The 15413-nt window shown below is 37.7% G+C and overlaps 1 protein-coding gene across 4 annotated transcripts in view; it reads left to right on the top strand.

Moving 5' to 3' along the window:
* The first annotated feature begins 679 nt into the window (after window positions 1–679).
* The window catches only part of LOC127832189 (multiple epidermal growth factor-like domains protein 6), a 119821-nt gene continuing 105087 nt past the window's right edge, over window positions 680–15413 (top strand). For 3 of the 4 annotated variants that reach the window (XM_052357489.1, XM_052357488.1, XM_052357486.1), the window contains exon 1: window positions 8879–9451. In XM_052357489.1, the coding sequence (XP_052213449.1) occupies window positions 9333–9451 (119 nt within the window). In that variant the 5' untranslated portion in view covers window positions 8879–9332. Of the gene's footprint in view, window positions 1693–8878; window positions 9452–15413 lie in introns of those variants that run through there. The other variant, XM_052357487.1, reaches the window with a different exon arrangement.

The following is a 15413-nucleotide window of genomic DNA, read 5'->3' as shown; positions in this document are numbered from 1 at the left end:
GGATTAAAATAATCCGAGATGAGTTGTAAATTTACTTCACGGTCTTTGTTGTTCATACTCAGCCTAGCAATAATCGATCGGGCGTGTAATCGTGATCATCTTCACACCGGTCTCATCCAGGACTTAAATGACTTGTTCAGTCAGCCGTGGGAGTGTTGAAAAGTGGGGTAAAGTCTGAACGCGAACAGTTCAGAAAGGTGAAGGGTATACCGCCGGAGACCGCGCCCAGCTTTGGGGGTTCTCGTCGTTGTCTTTGTTAGCACTATCCGCTTGAAACAAATGTTCAGTAACGCAGATCTCGAAATCTTATGCTGTCGGTTTTAATAACACCGTTTTTTATATTTTACAATATTGAATTTCGCTCTTTACATCTACCCGCTGTTTCACTTTCGTCCTTTAACATAAATTACAGATTAATTGCCGGTATGCACAATGTTACCTTAACTTCTTAAATTTCGATTCCGTTGTATCATTCCAGTATCGAATAACATAATACAAAACAACATAAAAATACTAAACAAACAGCAAACAAAAAGAAAAAAACACTTTTTATCATCTAGTCCTTCCCAATCCGTATGTGTTCATCTCAGATACCTTTCACGGAGCGGACCACAGCGCTGCTGGTGTCCAGGAGTTATTATCCGTCCCCACGTCAGTCAGCTCAGCGCGCTATGAGAGACAACCCGCGATCTTAAATTGAATTTCATTCGTCGTGGTATTTGAGTGCTACTCCACTACGAATTAAAGTGCATGGTTATAATGCATGAAGATTTTAAACGTCGAACACGATCCACTTAAATATAATATAGATAGATACACATTTGAAAGTGTCAGGCGCTTAATAAAAGAAGTCGAAAATATGTTTAAGTGGTACATAATTGTGATATGATATATGGTAAGAAAGTGGGATATAAAGACAGTTGATTTCCGTGGTGTGCGTACGGGCGTGCGATAGAGAGACCGAGCACTGTCTGGGTGTAATTTGGTAGAACAAAGGACAATTTGAAGACACTGACTTACGTGGTGTAAGGTTACAGATTTACGAAGGTTTGTTGGCAATTAGCGCAGACTGTTATCAATACGCCCTGGAATTTAATTGTATAATTTATCGGAGTAGCTTCAACTTGTCGCTTGCTATTTTAGAGACATTTTGGAATTCTGACTAAGAGATTTGCGATACGGTGTTTGCCTGATCTTATTTTCGGCGAGTTTAACTGGAGTATGGAATAGCCTGATAGACACAGTTACGTGAAACACTTAAACGAGTTAGTTGGGTATTTTGTGGGCAAAGTTGAAAAAAAAACACTAAATGATATTATGTGCTCTGGAATAAAAAACATAAGGTAAAGACAAGTAAAACGTAAGGTAAAGACAAGAAAAACATAAGGTAAAGACAAGTAAAACGTAAGGTAAAGACAAGTAAAACATAAGGTAAAGACAAGTAAAACGTAATGTTCGTCACTTAACTTCGCATTTGTTGTTTTTTTTCTTGCCGATGTTCACTTATAATCAAAGACTCTCATTGGAATATTTATTTATTTTCGTTTATAATATGTACTGAAATGATCTGGATTTACAATCATACGGAAATATGAAGATGAAAGTTTTGCGCGTGCACAGAGGCACGTGCATTTCACTCGTGCTATTAGCAGTGTGTCACGTGGTACATAGCCAGGAATTACAATCAGGAATGTAAGTACTCAATTAAGTTATTGGGGTACTGGTAATTATTTCTGGGATATGCATTACATATATTTTAATTAATATGGTTCATGTTTAAGTCATATATGACCAGTTAAAACAGATCGTTAACACAAACATTTATAATGTTTTAACGTTTCTGATAAAATATTCAAATTAAAAACCTTATTATACTACAAATATTAAAGTGAGTATGTTGGTCTGACAAAGGAAAATGTTATGTCTAGTGTTAAGTGGTTTGTGCACAACATGACAAGATGAAATCATACATTTAACAGCCTAAACTTACACGGGAGTAAAGTCGTAAATTACCGTTGAACGAAATGAATTGAGAACTGGTTTAAGTATGACATCGAAAATATCTTTTAACTATGAACACACATGTAATAATCTTAAGTGATAGATGAACGAGAACGGGAACAAGAAGTAAGTTGTTATAGAATTAAAAAAAAAACGCAGTTTACGTTGGTTACATGGCCTAAAAGGTTATAAAAAATACGGTATTATCTTCTTTGCTAACGTATGCCTTTTGGGACGTTTATTTCACAAGGTCATTAAATCGCTTTTCTTTCTTTGAGGCTAATAACAGTCACTCGGTAATTGTAAAGCCTTTAGTTTTTTAGTTATAAAAGCCTATTTATTAGTTCGCTACAGGTGTCTTCGTTTGTCTGTGATCAAAAGAAGCGCTGTTGTATCATATATCTGATTAAAAACTGCCAGTAACGAGCTATCCACTATCACTCGTCATCTGCAAAACTGTTTTTCCGGCCTGTATTCCTATTATAATTAAACTATATAAATGTACACATATCTTACAGCGTTTACCTGTTTTATACACCTAATTGTGCTTTGTCAATTTGGGAGTGTTACATTGTGGTAAATTGAATGCAGTTTTATGGTCTCGTTAAATGCATAAAAATCATGAACGGCATATTATGCGATCTTAATTTATATGTGTTCGTGCAAAGAAAATACGAAATCTTAACGTGCAACAATAACTTTAGTAATGTATTTGCTATCTTGTATACTTTAAGTGGCATGACTTAAAACAACTGGACATTTGCTTAAAATATAATTTCGTTATTAACCACCCGCTTAAATTAAAACCTCTGAATTTCATTTAACGATATCACATGTTTTCTACTAATCGGATTGAAACACAAGTACAAGTATTTTTGAAACTATAATTCACAAACGAGTGATGACAAAAAGTAAGTAATTGAACTCGTAGACACAAGATTTTGAAATTATGCAAAACACATGTAAAAAATATTTTAATAGCACACGTAGAATTTTTATGGTAAGCACTTGCTCTTTAAATGAAAAGACACGCACACGTTTACGGAATGTCTGCCCACTGCTGATCATGCGATATTTGTTAAGGAAAGTAAAAAAAGTCAAATGCGCACGTTGTTAATTGCGCATTCATGACAAATATTTGACATCATATATGTGTTATTTCATTTGGATTGCGACTTTAAACAATACATCCATACATTGTATCAGATTCCATGTTAGCGTAGAGGACTTCAAATGAATTTGACTTACATATTCATTTCGCACAACGAAATATAAGTGAAAACATATCTGTGATAGTTTAGTTCATTTAACCATAAATGTATTGTAAACATGTAAAAATGGGGCAAAAGAAAATTTCACACTGAAAGCTTATGTCGTTTTTAAGCAATCTCAATTCAACAATGTCGTTATAAAACTGAATCTAAATATATGCACGGAAATATTTAATACATTTATTTTCGTCAAGACGAAGAAAAGTATAAATAAACTATTTAGTGTGCTCTGTTCAGCTTCCGTTCGCGTTTTTTTTTCATGATTTGTTCCGTTCAGTTCTGTTCTTCACTTTGGTTCAAAAATCATAACAAGAAAACTTAAAGCAAAACTATATATTTTGAGGTTTTATCAAACTGCAACCTGCAAGTGTTTACTTATAAAAAAAATCACGCAATTTGTTACACTTGCTAAAATATGTATTACTTTTCCATTGAACGTGTTTTCTCATACCGCAATTACAGAGCAAATAATTGTGTCAGTAGTTTTATTTGTTTCGTTTTTTTTCGTTTCTAAAAAAACAGCACATGCATGTCATTTAGCCGCGTTTTAAAAAAGATCGGGCCAAGTGCATATGCGTAAAGTGTCGTCCCAGATTAGCAAGCGCAGCCCGCACAGGCTCATCAGTGACGAAACTTTACAATTCTTACAGTTCTCCGTCTCAATTAAGTTTCTCTTTAAATATAAAGTGTCGTCCTTGAGTCGCCTGCGCAGACTATAGTTGCTTATCTGGGACGACACTTTACGCACATGCATAAAGCCCAGTTATCCCAGAACGAGGCACATTAAGAACAGTCCTTGTTGTACTCATGCTAACTGGTTGTGGCCAGGAGGCCGTCAATGTTTCAGTTCCGGTATATTTAAATTAGGTTACTAAATTTGTTGATGATTCATTTTAAGTTTACATAGTATATAGTATATGCTTACTTTATATGTAAATCAGCATCTTCGAATAAATACTTATATTAACTTTAAACATAAGACTATGCTTTAGTTGTTTGTATTGTAAACTATTGTGCTACATGAATTTGCATAAAGTGTCGTCATGGGATTAGCCTGCGCAGCCCCCACAGGCTAATCAGTGACGATACTGGTACGATACAGTCTTTACAGTAAATAGCGTTTCAATGAAGTTACATTATGGACCATATTAGTGGCACACAGAAAACGCATGTAGGAATTGCTTGTTATACATTGAAGATGGGGAAATATATGTATTGTAATAGTCCATGTTTTGTTTAAGTGAATACTTACTTCTAGACATGACGCGTTATTTAATGAAGCGGTAAATTAAATTCCCTTAAATAGAAATACGTAGCGATTGTAAAATAGCGAGCATTCGTTCCACTGAAAGTCAATGTATTTTAAGATTGAAATACAGCTTAATCTTACAAAAAGTCGTTAAAATGAAATGTCACGTTTTAAGTTCAAATACTCTAAAACTATTCTCGTCCGTCGGCAATACAACGTTGAACTGACAAAATACATAGACGACCGAGATACCGTTTGTTTCATAGCGTGAAAGATTGTTGTAACACATTATGCATGTTTACATATTTAAATGTGTAAATGAAAGCATGATCCCATTGCCTCTTCCATTCCGGGTTAGGATGGACTCAATTTATCACGACATTAAGTTTGTATGGTGTGTCTTCTTAATTCTCGTCATAACCGTCATCTTATTGTTAAGAAAACTGAGTAAATACACCAAACATCTTGATAAAACTAGGGCAGAATTTTCCTCTTTATGATATCTAGGCTGAGTTTGGATCTTGTGCTGGTGCGTCTAAAAAACAAATCTCTTTGTCACATCTAATACTGACATTTTTAACGCGTTTAACTAAATCTTGGTGAAACTTGGTCAGAATGTTCATCATGACAACATCATGTATGAAACTGAGTCACGTGATACCAAAGCCTCGATCATCAGGTCAAGTCTTCGACCTTGAACCTTGAAATCAGGTAAGCGGCTTCGAACTATCATGGACCTCGAGTCTAAAGTGTAATACGGTTTTTGTGTTGATATCTGGTTCACATGTTTGTCCGGTCAAGACAGTCTTGGTTGGTTTTCAAACAATTGACCACGAGCAAAATCACTATCGGCATATTTTGGACTACATTTTGTCAGTTTATGTTGTTGTTGTTCTTTATTTGATTAAATTGGCGAAATAGTTATGATGTACTTAGCTATATCCGAATGCGTTATTTAGTTGCGGTAAATTATCGCCAGTTGACGATTGATCTTGTCGATACGGCCTGACAGACTAGGTATGATTACAAATCTCTGAAGGTCCACCTTAATTAGCAGCCTTTGAACTTGGTCCGATAATAGGTTGCCATATACTTGTCTTAAATCGAAATCAATCTTCTTGAATAGGTCTCACATAATAGTATGACACATGTGCTTTAATATGCAATGTATTCACGCTCATAATATTACCTCTTAATATTAAACGAATGCGGGTGTAATGCATTATTCTGTTAATTTTGCGTGTTTTTTTGACACTCAAATCGCCGATGAGATTGTCCGAGTTGCAAAAAATATGTTCTCAATAAATAAATTGCCAAATGCGACATAAAACGCTATTTGTATTGGCGATAGCGCTATTCGATTTGTCAATTGAATTATATTGATCATGTTGCCCCTTTTTTCAGTATAGTGATGTCTGTTAGTTGTTGTCTTGCATGATGGCTTTTGGTAAATTTGTTTGGTTTGGACTTGAATTTCCAGATTGTTAATTAAAATTAAAAATTTAAGTTTTCTAACAGCCTTTCTTCAGTAAAAGTAATAACATTTATTTCTGAAAACATGTCTTGGAAGAACAGAGCACTTTTATCCAAGAGATATTTGCCTTTACAATTATTGTGTCGAATGATGAAAACAAATAATATTAATAGTTTCAATTTGAATGAAAAGTTTTACTGTCGTGATATTACCGATATGCTTAAAGCGGCATGAAACAAAAACAACCAACCAACATAAATAGTTCTTAATGTGTTCAGTTATTATGTCATTTTGATCACTCTTTTAATTCTCACCCAAACGGTTGCTTTATTTGACGATTTTTTATATTTACTGTTAAGAATGCTTTTAGCTAAACATGTGGTGTTGATATATTTTTGCAGTAACAATTTCAGAGATATGACGGCATATAGTGTTTTTCACAAACATTTGGTTGTTTCAAAATTTACACAAATACAATTTGAGCAATTTTCGTACTTTTTTAATGCAATACGTTTGTGTAACTATTATTTTTCACCCTATTAATACTATGTCCAGTGATGATTTACAACACTCACGTAATTTTTATAAATTTAAGTTAGAAACTTCGGTTTGTTTTTATTGCTACCTTACAAGCATAATTTATGCAAATGATGATTGTAATAGTATAATAATTTAAAATAAAACATTATCGCTTCTTGTTTATTTTGCTCATTTGATTTTATAAACGTCTAAGGTTTGAGCGATTAAAGTACATCATTTTAACATAAACTGGCACTCCTGTCGACAAAGATATATACTGGTTTATATTGTGTTGAACATGCTCTTATGTCTAGATTACAGATTTATATACGCCTATTTAGGACTTCACTGTTTTGTTACAAGGACTTTGTAAAGGACGTATGCAGTCCTGTCTCAATAAAAAAATTAAGTGCACCTTTGATGTGTGTTATTTTAATATATGACTGTATGTATTTATATTGTCCATGACTGTATACTACAGTATTGCACCTCCAAAAAAGCATGCATACTTCAGCCTCGTTCTGGGAAAACTGGGCTTAATGCATGTGCGTAAAGTGTCAGATTAGCATATACAGCCCGCTTACGACACGTACCGCCTAAACTTTTGTTTCGTTAAGAAGAGATGTCATTTTTAAAAAAATCCACAAAAGAGGAAAGTTTCGTCCCCGCTTAGCCTGTGCGGGCTGAACAGGCTTATTTGGGATAACACTTTACGCTCAAGCATTAAGCCCAGATTTAGCAGAGCGAGGTTCAATCTACTCCAGAACATTCTTAAACGCCCATCCGGCCCATCTGGAGAGAGTATTACAAAATCCAATGTTGTCTTTGAATGTAGCTAAATGCCTTACAATGTCTGATAATCACCAGACATAACTGTCAGCGTGGTCAGAAATAGCGCCATAAAACAAGCACACAAATGTATATTTGTATCTCACTACACATTGAAGTAACTGCCTAGATCAAAATGGCCATTTGGCCTATTCTATAACATACATATTATACAGAGGCCCACTACAATGGTTATTTGGGATAAGAAAGTGATAAGAATGTATTCGCCTTTCAGCATCTATATCCTGAGTCTGACCGGTCCATTGCTTGTACAGGGAGAGATAAGGTTGCAAAGGCGACACGACCGAGAGATAAATGACTGAACATTGTTCTCACCTTAACGGTCCATTAAGTACCGCAAGCATACATCCGTTGAAAAGTGAACGCTAGTTGATATCTTGATTTTAATAACCGATCTTTTACCACTCGACCGGGTTTCCTCTTTCATTGACACATTGACATATCGGACGCCAATCTTTCAACATTTTAATAATACATTAATTTTCGACCAGTGACCAATTATGACAAGACAGTATACAGTTACACGATAAGTGGTATTTGTAATTAAAATATTTGACAAAGTTAAAACGAGAAGGTCAATAAAAATATATCATCCCTGATGTCTGTTTTCAAGCAATATATCTGATAATTATGTACATTAGAAGACACGTTATTTTCCAAATGAGATATATTTAAAGTAAATTAATCCAAATTAGAGGATTACATATAATTGGTGGCGCTGTTTTATTTTTATCGTTATCTCCTCACATTTATTTATTTATTCTAGATTCGTATTGGGCTTTTTGACCCATTTTTATGATAATCGTTGTAGGAACATTATATAATGCATCAATGATTCGAACTGTAACTAAAACCTTTTCATAGGTGTTGTGGCTTTCAAACCTGTTAAGTTGAATAGATTTACTGTAAGCAAATCGTATTACATGTAAACCCGACTCGACACATTTATGACGCGTAAATGGCAAAAAAAAATTGTTTCAGTTCGCAATATGTGTTGTTCATTTTTAATATCGGTCTACGAAAGATGATCAATCTAAGCAATAGTATTTTCCTAATTCGCTGTCGTATGTAAGAGGAGATACTATAACTCAGTTGTTATCGACTTCTTGATGGCGTTTCTCTTGTTGGAAGGTGGCCATGTATACACGATCGTTAGCGCGGTGGGGCACTCTAACGGGGAGGGGTGGGGCATGAAGGCAGTGTACCGTGTACTGCACCGTTATGAACTCCCCACTGAAACTATCGTCATTTTGCATAAAGGAAGTTAGGGATTTTTAACATTGTCCATTTTAATTGAAAACACGTTGATTTTATTTAAATTACACATATTGAAATAATTCCGTGAACTACAGAAAAGACGCAAATAATCATTTTAGGACTTGGTCATGTATACAATTTTGACGATTCAACTGGTTTGTTGCATTATGGTTCCCTGCGCTAAACTTAACTGTTGCCAGTTCACGACGTTACTGTCACTGGTTACGGAGCGCTTTTACATTGGAGTACGGCGTCACATCAAGTTCAGACACTCTGCAATAACTAAGTATTAAAATCACACCACGGGCGAGCTGTAAAAGACTACATGATTGACAATCACCAGAACATGCCTCATTGATGCGAATGTGACTATTGGCAACTCAAGGCTTGGACTTCCCGTACAGTGTTTTTCTTCTCGGCAGTCATACAATAGGATCAAGTATTTGTTAGTCCTCAAACTAATGACATTTACTAACGGTGTGGCTTTCTTAAGCTGTGGTCACAACCTGGTTCAAATTGCGTCGACCTGAGGTCTAGCCTACGTCGAGATTTTTGTTCAAAACGTGCATCGAACGCAATGCTACCGTGTGTCTTTCTAACGTTCGAATTGTCGCTGCAACGGACGCAACTGACAATAGCGCAAACGTTGTAGTTTATAAGTTGTACGTAGATCGAATACCCTTTTCACGGGCATCCTGCTTGTGTCGAGCTTATGTTGTTTACCTTAGAAGATATCCGCCAAGATACGCAATTATCTTTTCGGACGACGTATGGCGACCTTGTGGACACGTGCCGCGGTGCGACTTTAGTTCGTTGGTCGAATATTCGTTGGTAAGCACAAATATCTGCGGCAGTGAATAACCATATGTGGATGTGCACAATGCATGGCTTTTGCCTCATTCGTGTCTTAAAATCATAAACTAAGTTCCGATTATAATATGTTCACCTTTGTTACCATTCTTTTAATTACTATATAATCTAAAAATACAGACCACGACTTACATGTTCTGTACGTCGCTCTGTGCACATGATTAGACTGCAAAATCGGCATCTGTACACCCATTCAGGGGAATTTGTAGGGATTCTTTCATTTATTATCCATTAAACCAGTAGTAATTACTGGTTATTGCTCGAGTTCCACCGGTCATCACCATTAATCTGACCAATCAGTTAGCATTTCTGGTAGAAAAGGAAACCATCCCTTTTTCGCTCTAAAGGCTTGGGACCAGACATACAAGACTAGAAGATCGTATAAATGCATTTCCCTCTACAATTTGATATTTTCAATTTGATATTTTCAGTTGTTAAACATTTGCTCAGAAATTTGGTGCATCCATTCAAATGTCCTCGTAAAACTTTGACATATTGGTCAATGAACAGTACTCAGAACAAGAGACTATATATTTATCAGATGACAATATAAACCGAGAATGTGGTCAATTGCATTGGGAAAGTTGTCTTTGATTGACGGGTTATTGGATGACTTACTTAAACCATCGACACCCAGATGTTTAACTCAACAATAGCTGTATATGGGAAGCTAATGTAAAATGAACAAAGACTATACAGATACTTTAAAAAATGAGAAATTCAATACGTTTATTTCATCTACTATACTATGATATTTTATTTATAGGAAAGGCAAACCGTCATTCATTAATCTATATAACAAGCTGAATGAAACATGACAAGTGCGATGATAAATGTGAAGATTTCTATCTTGAAAAGCAATACGACAACGGGCCAGTAGATCTCTACATTGGGTTGATAGTCGAATGTCATGACCCTACATGGGGTTTATAGTCCTGTCATGATTGCACCGCTCTGTCGCACAGCTTTGATGTATCTGACCATTGAGCTATAGTCCATATCCGACCACAAGTTGAACGGGCATTGAAACTGTTGCATTCTCACATATCATGAATATTTGAAAAATGAAGTAAAGCTTTTAAGGCAACGGATTTTAAGGTGTCCACAAAGGTTTATTATATCTAATACGCTTACAGACGGGTTTTTCCAAACAAGACCATCGCACCTGTCTCTCACCGTGATCCAATTCCGTTAAATTTAATTATCCTTGATGTTAAGGCACAGTTGCCTAAAAGACGAAAGCTATATTGTCTTTATCTATATTAAATATCCCATAATCTCGAAGAACCTTCTATTGATTTTCAATTAAAACGTTATTGTTTATTTCTTCACAGTAAATGATTATACACTAGTGTGTTGCAAATCTGGAAGAGGCATTCTTTATTTACTCAAACACATTATTATAGTCTCAAGTCCGAACAAAAGTCTTATATTGGCCGATACTCATCAGGCATTACGTTTGGTCGCGCAGAAATGGCACAATATAGCCATTACGCAAATCTTCTTTGCATTTCATGGCCACTCGATAGCTAAATCAAGACGGCAACAATTATGATTCTGTCCTTTGGTCAAGTCCTATAGATGTTTGGATTCATTTTAATCAACGCGCCCTGTGCCCGACCCGTCTTATGTTCGAGTAGTGAAACATCCGGAAAGCTGAGGTATCACCTCTACCCCTACATTACACCAGAGTGATCGAAGATATTTAGCGCTTAACCACTAAACCACGCTTGAATGAAAGTTTATATAATAAGGTCAATTAAGTCTTTCTTGCAATACCAACGTTTGTAATTGTATTTGAACTGTTGTTCCATGGCTACACTCTACAAGGTTTCCCTTTTCATTTACACGTCTCAGCAGTATTAATAGAATGGGCAGTTCCGACCAGCGGCCAACTATGAAAAGGAATACAATTATTTATTTGTGGTGATTTTAATTGAAATATTTGACAAGTTTGTATAATAACAATATCAAAATATCTTTTCAAATTATCTTTCTAAAATTTCATAGGACAAGTGACCAATCGTCTTTAAATACATTACAATAAGAACACCCAAAACTAACAAAACAAATGAACCTCTCTCCGAGAAAACGTAGCTTAAAGCATGCAAGTAAAGTGTCGCCCCAGATAATCCTGAACGTCCGCTGGGGCTTATCAGGGACGGCACTTTCCGCCTGTATGTTGTTTGTTCAAAGGACTTTCTTCTAACCGAAAATTCAGTTAAGGGGGAAAGTAACTCCCTGATTAGCCTTTGCGGACTGCACAGCCTACTCTAGGACGCGACAATGTAGACTGCTCTAGGAAGCGACAATGTAGACTACTCTAGAACGCAACAATGTAGACTACTCTAGGACGCGACAATGTAGACTACTCTAGGACTCGACATTGTAGGACGCGACAATGTAGACTACTCTAGGACTCGACAATGTAGACTACTCTAGGTCGCGACAATGTAGACTACTCTAGGACTCGACAATGTAGACTACTCTAGGACGCGACAATGTAGACTACTCTAGGACTCGACAATGTAGACTACTCTAGGACTCGACAATGTAGACTTCTCTAGGACGCGACAATGTAGACTACTCTAGGACGCGGCCATGTAGACTACTCTAGGACGCCACAATGTAGACTACTCTAGGACTCGACAATGTAGACTACTGTAGGACGCGACAATGTAGACTACTCTAGGACTCGACAATGTAGACTACTCAAGGATGCGACAATGTAGACGACTCTAGGACGCGACAATGTAGACGAATCTAGGACGCGACAATGTAGACTACTCTAGGACGCGACAATGTAGACGACTCTAGGGCGCAACAATGTAGACTACTCTAGGACGCGACAATGTAGACTACTCTAGGACTCGACAATGTAGACTACTCTAGGACTCGTCAATGTAGACTACTCTAGGACGCGACAATGTAGACTACTCTAGGACGCGACAATGTAGACTACTCTAGGACGGGACAATGTAGACTACTCTAGGACTCGACAATGTAGACTACTCTAGGACTCGACAATGTAGACTACTCTAGGACTCGACAATGTAGACTACTCTAGGACGCGACAATGTAGACTACTCTAGGACGGGACAATGTAGACGACTTTAGGACGCGACAATGTAGACTACTCTTGGACGCGGCAATGTAGACTACTCTAGGACGCGGCAATGTAGACTACTCTAGGACGCGACAATGTAGACGACTCTAGGACGCGACAATGTAGACTACTCTAGGACGCGACAATGTACGCACATACTCCATATTCTTAGAGCACTGCTCATATACAACAGTCGTCTGCGCCTTGGAACACATGCTAATTCAAGACGCACTTCACACTGGCTGATGCCAAATAGTTAATAAAATATTGTCGAAACAATGAGTCCTGTCATCATCTATTTTATGAGTACTATTGGCATTATTTCTCTGTGACTCCGTATTTTGAATCTTTTTCCAATTTAGTACAAATTGCTGCAAGAAATATTTTGCGGAAAATTCTTTCGAATCATATAAGAATGAATTGGTGTTTGATTTGCAAAAAGTTCTCAAGTTGCTTAACTAATTTTATTTAACAAAAAGTCGACATGAATCGTGACATCTATATATAGATACTTGATAGCCATATATTGACTTTGTTTCGAGACGTACATTTAATTAAACCTTTTTTTGTTAAGTAAGTTCGATGATAGGAGATATAATTGTTTTTATCCTGGATCATGAAAGATAAGACCTACAAACGATTAAATTCTTTGTTGTTTTCATATAAAACACGATCTCCCTGGTTAGATTCAAGTAAGAGAAGAGGCTATTACGCGTTTATTGCATTCAGTTATGTGAACTATTGAATCTCGCGTTCCGCTTCGCGGAAGGGTATACACGGTTGTTTATGGCCTGTGTCGTCCTTTGTGGAAGATTGCACGGTATATACGGTTGTTTATGGCCTCTGTCCTCCTTTGTGGAAGATTGCCGGGTATGTACGGTTGTTAATGGCCTCTGTCCTCCTTTTTGTGGAAGATTGCCGGGTATATACGGTTGTTTATGGCCTGTGTCGTCCTTTGTTAAAGATTGCACGGTATATACGGTTGTTAATGGCCTCTTTCCTCCTTTGTGGAAGATTGCACTGTATATACGGGTTTTTATGGCCTCTGTCCTCCTTTGTGGAAGATTGCCGGGTATATACGGTTGTTTATGGCCTCTGTCTTCCTTTGTGGAAGATTGCACTGTATATACGGTTGTTTATGGTCTCTGTCCTCCTTTGTGGAAGATTGCCGGGTATATACGGTTGTTTATGGCCTCTGTCTTCCTTTGTGGAAGATTGCCGGGTATATACGGTTTTTTATGGCCTCTGTCTTCCTTTGTGGAAGATTGCACGGTATATACGGTTTTTTATGGCTTCTGTCCTTCTTTGTGGTAGATTGCACGATATATACGGTTGTTTTTGCCTCTGTCCTCATTTGTGGAAGATTGCACGGTATAGACGGCTATTTATGGCATCTGCCCTCTTTTGTGGATGATTGCACGGTATATACGGTTATTAATGGCCTCTGTCTTCCTGTGTGGAATGTTGCCAGATGTATACGGATGTTTAAGGCCTCTTTCTCGCGTATTGTTTGTGGCTCTGACAGATAGAGGTATGAACGTCTACTCGAAGTATCCAACACTAGATATTATCACATGCTCACCAAACCATTAATATGTCAAGCAAAGGGAATCTTTGTATTTACTTAAACTTATCGCTGGGATTGTTCATTTAAAATTTACGAATTATTAAACCGTATTTGTCAAATATGCAGTCGACCTATAAGGTCATGTTAACATTTTCTAATCACCACGACACAAATAACTAGGTTAAGTTCTTCTTGAAATGTGTAAACTATTGACCTACAATTCTTCAAAACATCAGAGTATCATAGCTCACACGACCTCGAAGACAAAGTGGCAATGCGCCTTTCCTCCTGGGTACAGGGATCACGTGAAGACAAAGTGGCAATGCGCCATTTCCCCTGGGTACTGGGATCACGTGAAGACAAAGTGACATGCGCCTTTTCCCCTGGGTACTGTGATCACGTGAAGACAAAGTGGCAATGCGTCTTTTCCCATGGCTACTGGGATCACGTGAAGACTAAGTGGCAATGCGCCTTTTCCCCTGGGTACTGGGTTAACGTGAAGACAAAGTGGCATAGCGCCTTTTCCCCTGGGTACTGGGATCACGTGAAGACAAAGTGGCAATGCGTTTTTCCCCTCCCTGGGTACTAGGATCACGTGAAGACAAAGTGACAATTCGCCTTTTCCCCTGGGTACTGGGATCACGTGAAGATTAAGTGGCAAGCGCCTTTTCCCCTGGGTACTGGGTTCACGTGAAGGCAAAGTGGCAATGCGCCTTTTTCCCTGGGTACTGGAATCACGTGAAGACAAAGTGGCAATGCGCTATTTGCCCTGGGTACTGGAATCACGTGAAGACAAAGTGGCAATGCGCCTTTCCCCCTGGGTACTGGGATCACGTGAAGACAAAGTTGAAATGCGCCTTTTCCCCTTGGTACTGGGTTCACGTGAAGACTAAGTGGCAATGCGCATTTTCCTCTCCCTGTGTACTAGGTTCACGTGAAGACAAAGTGGCAATGCGCCTTTTCCCTTTGGTACTGGGTTCACGTGAATACTAAGTGGCAATGCGCCTTTTCCCCTCCCTGGGTACTGGGATCATGTGAAAACAAAGTTGAAATGCGCCTTTTCCCCTTGGTACTGGGTTCACGTGAAGACTAAGTGGCAATGCGCTTTTTCCCCTTGGTACTGGGATCACGTGAAGACAAAGTGACAATGCGCCTTTTCCCCTTGGTACTGGGATCACTTGAAGACAAAGTGACAATGCGCCTTTTCCCCTGGGCACTGGGATCACGTGAAGACAAAGTGACATGCGCCT

The sequence above is a fragment of the Dreissena polymorpha genome, chromosome 5 (genome assembly GCF_020536995.1).
Source record: "Dreissena polymorpha isolate Duluth1 chromosome 5, UMN_Dpol_1.0, whole genome shotgun sequence".
In the NCBI taxonomy this organism is placed as follows: domain Eukaryota; kingdom Metazoa; phylum Mollusca; class Bivalvia; order Myida; family Dreissenidae; genus Dreissena; species Dreissena polymorpha.
The sequence above is the reverse complement of the archived record's forward strand: the minus strand, read 5'-3'. Positions and strand labels throughout refer to the sequence as shown.